This window comes from Tinamus guttatus, unplaced genomic scaffold (assembly GCF_059628265.1).
Source record: "Tinamus guttatus ecotype Peru unplaced genomic scaffold, ASM5962826v1 Tinamus_guttatus_pri_ptg000125l, whole genome shotgun sequence".
NCBI lineage: Eukaryota > Metazoa > Chordata > Aves > Tinamiformes > Tinamidae > Tinamus > Tinamus guttatus.
Window position 1 is genome coordinate 5,898,792 of NW_028288659.1, and position 11,306 is coordinate 5,910,097.

Consider the following 11,306-nt stretch of genomic DNA (forward strand, 5'->3'; position numbering starts at 1 on the left):
CTGGAACCAGTGAAATTTCAGAGTTGGCTGCTCAGAATGCAAAATCTTTCTCTATCACAGATGCAACAAGCATTTTATTAATAGGCACAAAATAAGACTCACAGCAGTAGAAGGCAAGGTTTCTGACACAAGCTTGCCTACTTATTAATCACAAGACTATCCACAAGTAAAGAAGTGCAAATAGCAGAAAGCTCCATCTCCTGCTCTTACGGTTGGGAACAACTCACCTGTCTGCACTTGGAATCTGTTATCCGGCACAGTGAAAGAAGGGTGCAGGGAGAGGATGAGGGGGGCCTGACCACGAAGAAGACTGCTGTTCATAAGCACGTTTATGACAGCCACTGCCGTGTAAACAAAAGGACCCGACGTCACCAAGAAAGCAAATCTGGGGGATATTTTATAAACCTACAAAAAAGAAAAAGAAAAGGTCTTCAACATGAAATTTGACAAGCACACTTTAGACCTACAGCGTCCCACTCATTTCAAAGCCCCATCCTCAAGGGGAAGCAAGATGCAAAAATGCAAACTTTATTTTACTTGTATTTATGTTTTAGCAAAAGCAAAATAATAATAATAAAAAGAAAAAAAAGAAAAAGCAGGAAAGAGCACCATGTCTGGTAGCATGCCACAGTGGTATTTTCCATGAGCAAAGTTCGCCTACCAAACTCTCTCCAATATAATGCATGGATCTCCACACACTATGACTTAACATATGGCAGTCTAGTAGGAGCGCCACCCCAGCTAGTCTGTATTCCCTCGGCAGCATGAAAGTTCCTACAAAAATTGGTGGCTACACCCTGACTCACCTCCATAGCTTCTGCCTGGTACATATATCCCATAATATGCACGTATCCTATGCAAGAAGCAAAATGCATCCAGCTTGTGTTTTATGTGCGTAATTTTCACACAGAAGCACACGTTTTCTTCTGCAGAACACTTCTCCCCATTTTCTTATTACAGCACAGCTACGGCAATTATATTACTCTTCTTCTAACTCACCTATCTCCTGACTTTGAGCAATCCTAGATATCCTGAAGAGCTTTAGTCATTGTGTAAAAGAAATGGAAGTTGAAAGTTAAATATAAAGCTAGGTTTCATAATGACACTTTTATAGGCCATTATTCTGTCACCTAAATAAAAACAAAGTGAAGGCTTGTATTCATTTAAACATATTGCTGTGTCTTCTCTCCCTGAAAGGATCTCTCGGCATCAGCTCTTTCCTCGGCATTTTTTTTTTTTTTTTTAACTCTCCTAATTGCCCTGCCTGCCCGAGCAGTCAAACTACAATATTTGGGGATGTCCAACATGGCAACCTCACAAACACTCAATCCAGAGCACAGTCATCTGCACCTCTTAGATGAAAAGACACTTGCACCTCGCAAGCTTCGCTTGGTGAGGGGGGGTATGTTAGATATGGGACACTTTAGGATCAGCCTTAGGGAAACATACAGTGCCACCTAAATCATGACCCACGGTGTTCCTTCCTTTCTATGGTACTGTAAAATACTGGCAATTGCTGTTTGGATGAGCTAGGAGGCAGCCGCTTCCTATCCTCTAAAAAACACGATGCAATTTTAAAAAGAACATCTTCACTCAAAGAAACCAAGTAGCAGAAAGCAAAAAAAAAAAAAAAAACCTTTCCTCATTTCTCATTATATTCACAAAATCATGCAGCATCCGGTTTTTATTTTGAATGGATTTATACCTGTATCACTCAAATTTGTTTCATATGCACAGCTCATTTCAGTTCCTCTTCCCTGAAATTTTATCCTTTTATCTGAAGATGAAAAGATTTCATCATTTGTCAAATGGCAATAGCATACAACAGGTAAGACATGCCAAAGGAATGATGTCCATTACTTGCAAAAGAGACTGCTTAAAAGGCATGAAAAAAATAGAATTACAAATCTCAGCAACAATTTGCTGGTGCTTTCTAAAACAATAAATGCAGAACAAGAGAGCCCCAGTGCAGCCAGTATACTGGCTATATCCACCTACACTCTGGTGCACCACAGACTTCAGTCTGCCCCAAACACTTCCCTGAAACTTTCCATTGGCATTTTAGTCTCAAAAGCTAACATTCAGGTTTCTCTTTTGAGACTCACATCAGCAGAAGGGCCATAGTAACTCCGGGAGAATGGATATTTTAAATATTTTAAGTGTGAGTACAAGATTAGTAGATTGCAACCACTACAGGCTCAAAGCAATAGCTATTTCGGCTTGAGAAAAAGGCTTCAGGGCTGTCTAGAGCGAGCTCTGAACAACCTAATTCAGATGCCAGAAATAATAGAGCCATGCTAGCATGCTGCTCTCTACAAGTTAATTCACACCGAAATGTGGAAAGCTATCCAGAACAGGCAAGAATCGCTCCTGACTCCCGAGGCAGGAATGAGAACAGCTCCTCCTGGCATGGCTCTCGTGGCTCACAAACGCAGCTGCCCATCCAACCCTCTCCTGGAGGTTTCATCTCTATCACCAGGGCAGGTAGATGCTGGCCAACTAGCTACTGAGCCACCTACTATAGAAAACAAGAATCCATTTCCTATCCTCATGTCTAGGGCTATAAAGCTCCAGAAGCATCCAAATGCCCCGTGTATGCTGAGCCATTTCCACAGAAGAAGCAGAAAGCCAGGGGAGAGCCATGAGAGTATCTCGAGTTGAGCTGCATCTTCTCCCAAAAGAAACAACTAATCCGACTGTGCTGCTTCCTGGGCACAACCTGTCTCATTCACAGCCACCCTGACACAGACACTGCTTCTAGAACAGAAAGTTTTTGAGACAAAATTTTCTAGAGGCTAGAAGAACACTTGGGGAAAGCATCATTATAGATTTAGCCTGTCCCCTATGCTTTTCCTTATGCACTTGCATTTCATTATTGTCAGAGGAAATGTACTCTACTAGATTTACCTTCATGATCCAATACTGCTGCTTTTACTTCTACAGACCACTGTATTATGCTGTGTAGTCACCTGGCAGAAAGCATAAATAATGGATTTCCTTTCCCCCACCTTACCAAGAATACTGTAAAGAAACTGCAGAGAGCATTTAATTCTTAAAGATGTCCGACAGGGGTTGATGGGTCTTAAAAACGAAACAAACATTTTGCTTCTACACACATTAGGATCACAGGAGAACATTTCCACAGCATTTTACACACCTAAGTCTTATAGCAGTCAGTGCGAGTATACATGGTAGCTTCTTTGCAAAAAGTACTTTACTACCCGACTTACTTTAGTAACCTTAACTTGCCGTGCTTTTAAGGCAGATGTTTACAATCTTTGGATTATTAACTAGGCTAAATAGGCTAAAGACAGGCCTAAAAGCCATAATTAAGCATAGCAATGAAGCATATACTTCTCAGCATATACACTAAGGTATGAATTATACTTAAAAATAAAATTTCCAAAATGCAAATGTGATTTTTCTGTTGGCATGAACTCCTTGGCATCAGGGGTGCTCCTGCCAGCAGAGCACCGCCACACTCTTCGTTTTTCACACCCCAGGGTGACAAGCCTAAGTCAACAGGGCTTTGTATAACACATCTTACTCAAGTGTCGTAAGGTTTGCACTGTGGAAGGTTGACAAAAATTGCATGTGTTCAAACAGGCCTTTTTCTTCTGCAGATGCAGTGCAGGGAGACCAACTAGAAGCAGAACACTAAAATTTTAGGTCATTTTCAGTTTGCTGAAAGGCATTTTGCTAGAAAAAAAATGACCAACAAAAAGACAAACTGACAAACAGATTTTTATTAAACAGGATTCAAGCCTGCCCCTCTTTTTTTTTTTTTTTTTCATTTCAACAGCTGATGTCTGAAACAGAAAAGAATCAAAATCCCAAGCTTCAACTGAAAAAGCTGTGAGGAGGGAAGACAACTTCTTGAATTCCCATTTCTATGTAAAATTTGGTCTGTGTTTAAAAGGCATAATAGTTACATCCTCGGTTGTCATGGATTGCATTTTCAAAGTCTGCTTTGTTACCAAGTTAAATTTAACAGAACTGTCTCCTGATTCACTGTATATCACATCCCTGCCAGGAAACATTATGTATGAGTTGTAACAGAAGACAGTAAAAAAGTAGCTTGAAGTCACTGCTTTACCATAACCCATGATGCTCACTGCTCAGGTACAATGTATTCCTGACTAACAAAGGTCAGGCCAGTTTACTTAAGTTGAGAATATAGAAGAATTCTCTTAAAAAATTGGATTACCTTATCATTAAACTTGCCAATATTATAGACAATTCTTTATTTAAAACACATTTTGCTAGTACTACCCTGTTAGAAATGAAATAACTTTTAGTGAAAAAAAGCATAATAATGGCATCATGAGGAGAGGACACATATGATAGCAGTATTCCACCATTAAATAAGTAAAGCTATTTTTACAGAGATGTTTTTCCTTCTGATAAAAATAGAATTTGCAAAGAATGTAAGTGGACTAACTGTATTATTTATAAAAGCGGTTGCCTTTGAGCAGTCTTAGGGCCAGTATATCCCATTAGGAGCTTTGCAAAGCAATAGTGGACATGAAAGGAAGGAATTTAGAGTGAAAAATACATAAAGATATCAAATGTTAGCTCCACTCAACTTCTAAATATTTAGCAATCTATTTCATTATTTTGCTGACACTACTAAGGCAGTAAGCACTTCCATATTACTGAAGAATATATTTTATAAAGCCACTGATAATCAGTGCAGTTTCATCATCAATTTGTCTGTATCAATTTGCACAATCTGAAGATTTGTTTTTTAATCCAAAAAAATAATACCTGCTTATAGGCACATATTGATAAAGGGATCTAAATTAAACACAACCTACAGTGGCAGCTCATAAAATCACACAGCACAGAAGAGGAGCAATAAGAGTAATGTGGGTGTTGTAATAATTGACTATGGACTGTTGAATAAGGAAAAATCTCTATGAAACTCTGTACTTTTCCACTAATCCTGGACTAGAGACAGCTTCTCAGTTATTTTTGTCTGAAGTGAGTAAAAGGGGCTAATTCTCTTTTTACCTTCTTTGCCTTTCTCATTCACTGAAAAAAAGGATTTATCCTAAAATGTATAAACAAATTTATATACAAAAGAATAAAAGCCAAAACCAAAATGTGATTCTTTGAACTATCCACTGTTTTGGAGAGGAGGAAGAGCACAGCAAGAGCAGCACTGGAAGAGCACAGCAAGAGCGCAGCTAGCCAGCCAGGCTCATCAAGAGCAGGAGTCTGATACTACCAACAACGCATGCCTACTGGGAATAGCAATTGTAACCCTGAGCCCAATTGCTACTCCTTGAGAGAAAAGGCTGGCCCGGATTCATAAAACTCTTACCCTGACTGAATAGTGTAGGGGTACATTGTAAAACAAGAGCAGCCGCCCTGTGCCATTACACCAGTTCAGTTATTGCTTGCAGCGACGTTGCTGGTGCTGCCCAGAGGCCGCTGTGCTGCACAGACCGGCAAGGGGGTGGCCTCAGCACCCAGCGGGCGGGAGGCTGCACGGGAGGCGCTCATGTTCAGACAGCAACTCGAGTTAACCTGGCCCTGAACGTAAAATCGTAGATCCCGAAACCGAAACCTCACAGGGAACCACGTAGGGCCAACTTGAAGGGCTTAAAAATAACATCTGCCATTTGAACACCTGATTTTCTTTTCCTTTGTTCTTTCATCTGCCAAATCCTGCATGTGGGATTCCAACAATCACCCTGCAAGTGCAGATGAGCTCACCGACAAGATAAAAAAGCTTAGAGCTGTGGGGAAGGTTTTGGTTTATCTAAGGTGCAAAGCCTATAATGAGCTGGCAGCAGCAGCAGAACTTGAAAAGATACTTGGAAGGGTGCAAAGCTTTTCAGTTCCGTTTCACTTCACCACTCAGGGAAGCGGGTGAGGGGCAGAGGCCGCTGCTTGGTCACCTATGCCAGGAAGGAGAAGATGTGCCCTAGAAAACACACTCTAAAAGTAAAAAGCTGACGTTACAGTCATTAAAAGAAGAAAACATGACTACTAGATTTAAAACAGAATAAACCTTCCTGTGATTCAGTATCATATGGGTTGTTTCTAAATGACCATTTCACCCTGCACACTGAACGTGCTGCTGCATCACATCGATCGAGGAACACGTACGCATGCTCTGTACCACTTACCTCCAGCTCCACCGGGCGCCTGAACTGAACTCTGAGCACTTCTCTGATGGCTTCACTGACATTTTGTAGAACGGCTCTTCGGGCCAGCACTGGAAATTAATGCCAGTCAGTAAGTACATTTTAGCCGCATCGCTGGGGCCTTGGTTCAAAGCTACTTTTTCAACCGTGTAACGTGTGCAAAAGCAGGCAAAGAGATAAACTATGGCAAACACGTAAGACAATGAACCAGGAAACAGGTGAAGATATGACTGCATCCTAAAAAGTGATGCTAAATAAAATTTAAGGAGCTCCAAGTTTATTCTCTGTTTTTTTTTCATATCTAACTTCCTCATTATTCTAGCAAATAATTTTAAGAGCCATTGAGGCATTCAAAAAGCATCCAAAAGTCATAGTGCATTTGGTGTGATCTGTGCACCACAGTGAGTCTGCTGTCATAACACAGTTAATGTTTCATAGGCAATGCATGGAATGCAGATGAGGTCAAAAAAAAAGCCACAAAAACATGCATCTACTTCTCTCTTAAATAAAAAGTAAACAAATGTTACACTGATTACTGAAAGAGATACCCACTGAGTAAAAGAAGCTGTTTTTAAAAATTTTACACCCTTATGGATGTTATGTCTGCTACAATCACACTTCAGACTGTGCTTATGGATGAGGAAACAACTGAAAAACATGATGTGGTCATTCTCTATCTACTTTTAATCAGTAATTTGCTTAAAAACTACTCAAATTACAAGTTAATAAAAAAGTCTTCCTCATCACCATCACAGTGAGACCACCCTCCTGCCTGGAGGAGGGAACTACGTTCATTCTGATGCACGTATTACACTTACTCATTAATTGACTGGCTAGAATATACAGCACTTGTACAGCTGCCCTGTATTTGATCTGTAGTACTGCTTTGTTAACAGCCTAGACAGATAGGAAAACACCAAAAAAGCAGCCACATGCTACGAGACCATTGATTTTGAAACATACAGCTGTCACTTTTCTGGTTATAGCCACACCAAATTCAGACAAAATAAATATGGGAGGAGGGGAAAGTACAAATGCTACATAGCACAGTAAAATGATAAAAATGCTAATAAAAACAAAAATTTTGAAACCAGATTTCCTGTTTCATACTAAAACATTTCCTTGCATGTGGGCTTTTGCTTATGAACAACAGCAACAGCTTCAGAGAAGCTTATTCAGGGAGTAAATTTAATAATTTGGCAGAACAGTCTTGAGAATAACATTCACTTTCAGTCAACCGACAAAGCAACTGCAAATACAACTTGCTATTATGTAGGTAAAAGCAATTTTAGAACACTATTGCATTCACTGTGCGCTGCAATGTGTATGTAATTCACTATCACAATGGACTTTATTCAAGTGAGTTCCATTATTTGCAATAACAAATGATAAATCAACAGTTTTACAGCTGTTTGCCTAAACTCGCACCGTATTCCTTTGCAACGGTTACTTGACTAATTCAACGCTTGCAGCTTAACTAAGAGATCACTTGGCAGTGGTTTCTGAAAAACAAAATCAGACTGTTGGAAATCTCTTACCAGCAGTGACCAGGTACGTGTCGGGAACCGTGATGTCGCAGACGTACGGCGGCCTGGTCGTGGTCACGGTCGTGGTCGTGGCAGGGATTACAAACGTGGCTGCAGACGCAGTGGTGGCGGCCAAAGGAGGGGACGAGAACATATCTGGGCTGCTCTCTGTAGCTGTGGTGCCACGGCTGCTCACAGCACTCGTGGCAGTGGTGGGGACAGCATGCGTTGCATCAGCACCATCGGCTACACCAGTTCTCTGCGGAACGTCGTATCCCGTGGGAGTGATCGGAGACGGAGGGGATTGTGTGGGGACAAATGACGGGGTCACTGATACAGATTCTGCAGGAGAGGGAATGATGCCGCTCACGTCGCTCTGTGAGGTGAGATTGTCAGGATCCACAGTAGGAAGTGCAGTGCTAGCACTGACCTCAGGGTAGGATGTTAAAAGCAACGTGGGGTTACCTGTAGCACCAGTATCCTCATCAGGAGCTAGAACAGTTGACAGTAGAGATGAAGATACATTTAAGACAGGAGTTGTAGGAAAGGTAGTAAACAAGGAGACCAGATTTGTTTCATTGAGCGAGATGCTGCTGGTTACAGACTCGGTGTCAGCTATGGACAGCACCGGGGTAGGAACCACTGGTTGAGAAGAGAAGAGTGAAGACTCTAACGCAGAGGTAGCTCCTGTAAAAGCTGAGGTAAACAAAACTTCAGAATCCATCAGCAACACTGATGTTGCTTCCAGAAATACAGATGAGTCCGAGTGAAAATGTGACGATGGCATTATTTCGGGAACCTGGGTCCCTGGAACAGAGGACGCATTTGAAGAAAAGTATGACATTTGCCAGAGAGGGAGCTGAGAAGTCTCAGTGTCTGTGCTGACAGGGGTAGCTGAGTCCCAGCTGGAAGCATCCCCAGGAAGTGCTGATGTTCCAGTCAACAAGGTCTGAGGTAATAGTGTTGCTAAATCACTTGGCATGAGAGAGTAAGAAGTTTGTATGGCTGCTGCTGATGAAGACAAGTAGCTAGGTTCAAAAAGAAACGGTGTTGATAGAGGGCTGTATGGAAAATCCGTGATATTTACAGGTGATTCTTCCCTTGCCGATGTCTTGTCAAGCAAAACTAAAGATTCTGATGGTGTAAATTCTAGTGACTCCAGAACAGTCATATGACTGACTGCAAAGGATGGTTCTGGCTCCCTCAAGGTGAAGGTAGATTCAAACGGAGTATCAGGAAGATCTACACTAATGCTTGGTGTTAACAGAAGAGTTTCCATAACAGGGAAGGAAAACTGAGCAGAGGAGACGTTCAAACCCATTCCTCCAGAGAGCTGACTGTAAGAAGGAAAAATTGCTGTAGGCATTATGTCGTTAATGACAGCATCCACAGTGCTTAATAGAAACATGGTTGACTCAGGGATTTCTGCGAATCTTGAAGAAAACGAAACAACAGGTCTTGATGGAAAAGAAGTATCAAAAGTTTCAGGTGTAGGCTCCTCTAATTCATAAACATCAGCTATTACGGTTGTAAATGGGCTTAAACCTTTTACTTCAGAGGCTTGCAGAGACAAAGTTTCGACGTAGTCACCTGAGCCCACCTCATGCTCCGCAGAAAAGCCTGGCTCCGCCAGGGAAACCGAGTCACAGTACAAACAAGACACGGATGCTCTAGTGAAAGGCACTGGGCTTATGAGCTCGTTGGAAAGCTCAGACTGACTCAGTGTTTGGGAACTGGCAGGCAAACTTGGTGCTGTACTGGAGAATCCATGTGTAAACAGGTTGCCATTAAGAACCACGTCAGTGTCACTGAACATGGCAGGGGAGGAAACCGGGAGAGATGCAAGTGGAAGACTGATTGGAAACAAAGCAGGCTTGGCACTGCTGGTGGAAACAGGGCTGGCCCAGGGAACACTGGAAGAGGGATGGGTCCCTCGGCTGACAGCTCCTGTTGCCCTGCTATCCACGTCAGTGTAAATGTCATCATGCGGGTCTGCGTTTTGTGCTGTAGCCTGTGCTGCCATATGGCTGGTTTCATCCAGCAGCCTAAGAATGGCTGACCCTTCTGAAGTGGCCCCCGAAGGCAGAGATGCTAAACTCTTACTGATGTTCTCCCAACCTGCAACGACCTCTTCTGAAGGAATGGGAGTGAAATAAATATCTGTGTTTGGAGAGTGCAACAGCAAGTCTCTGCTTGCAGTTAAAACTTCACTACCTTGTACAAAAGGCTGTAATGTTGTAAGCATGTTACCGCCTTCAGAGACAGCACTTAGCGGGGTCTTTTGCAGTGCTGTTTCCATATCATATGGCAAAGAGGAGCCTGATAATGAAGGCGCTAGCAACACAGTTTCCAATGTGTCTTTTGGTGGCTCGATTGTATTAACTGAGTGATGAGCTGTTAAAACCGCAAAAGACTTGGGCAGCGGAGTCCACTGCTCCTTTGGAAAGGAGCTAGTGAATTGGTCGTCGCTTAGGAAGGCTTCGTTGCTGGTTACGGAGACACGCACGGGTGGGCGACCTACCCCTTCTGAGCTCCTGACCGCTTCGCCTTGGTTAAATAAAGTCACATCAAGGGGAGTGGTGACCGATGATAAAACCGTTTGAAGAAAACTGTTTTCTGGAGAATCCAAAGTACTTTTTGCTAAGGCCATATATGTCCTGCTGCCTGATATGCTTTGGTGCACCTTTGAGTCCACTGAGAAAAGGGAAAAATTTTGCTGCTCCAAGGATATCTCATCTAAATTGAGAGAGAAAGAGAGAGAGAAAAAAAGTCACAGATTAGCACACAAGTGGAAGCAGCAAACATTGCAAACTGCATTTCTGGAGAGCTTTGCCAAGAGTTTAAAGGGTTGGGACAAAACCTCTCTGTACTTAAACAACCAGAGCAAGTCAACCCAAATAATAGCTTTCCTTGTGAAACTCCCTTCCTTGGGAAACGAGTAGGACGATTTGACTCTTCTTAATTCACAACTCCGGAGCACCCTATGGAGCTGCTGTCTCACTAGCCCCCCCGCCCGGCCCCGAGGACAGAAAGCAGCTCCCTCCTACCCACACGAGGCTGCAGGGCAGCTCAGCTAGCAATCCCACACAGCAAATAAATCAAAAAGAGCACGGAGGTGCAGTGCAGGGAAACGTTTTGCTATCTTTATGAATCCAATTTAGAGCTTCTGCTTTCCATTAGTACCACTTCATTTCCTCCTGTTTTATGATTTCCTAATCCTGGGCTCTCCAGCAGTTCAGCACAGCGCTGAGTGCAAGCTAAGCAGCAAACACAGCACTGCTCTGCTATATAGCAAAGGGGCAGGGAAGGGGTCCTGCCTCCTCCACCCCCACTCCAGCCCCCAACACACAATTTTGAATGTACGCTGATTAAATATCAAAGAACAGCATCGAGAATTCATTAACAATATATTGCTCTGGCATTGAAATGTGGGGTCTTCCATCTAATGCAAGGGCATATTTTGCTTTTCAATGGACATACAGTATTTGCAAAAATGGTCCCCATTCACTTTTAGTGACCCAAAACCCAGACAAAATTCTTGCCCCCTATCTAAAAATAGTATGTAGCCATCATACCCTTTCTACGCCTCCTATCAGCCTCCAGAGACACATTTGCAGACCTGAGA

At 42.5% G+C, this 11,306-nt stretch overlaps 1 protein-coding gene across 1 annotated transcript in view; it reads right to left on the reverse strand.

The window, feature by feature from the left end:
- Positions 1-10,445, reverse strand: part of KIAA1549 (KIAA1549 ortholog) — a gene marked incomplete at its 5' end in the record, with an annotated part of 74,611 nt that extends 64,166 nt beyond the window's left edge. The window contains 3 exons of the mRNA XM_088521683.1: positions 228-405; positions 6,138-6,226; positions 7,694-10,445. Of these exons, the coding sequence (XP_088377809.1) occupies positions 228-405; positions 6,138-6,226; positions 7,694-10,445 (3,019 nt within the window). The remainder of the gene's footprint in view (positions 1-227; positions 406-6,137; positions 6,227-7,693) is intronic.
- Between the last annotated feature and the right edge of the window lie 861 nt (positions 10,446-11,306).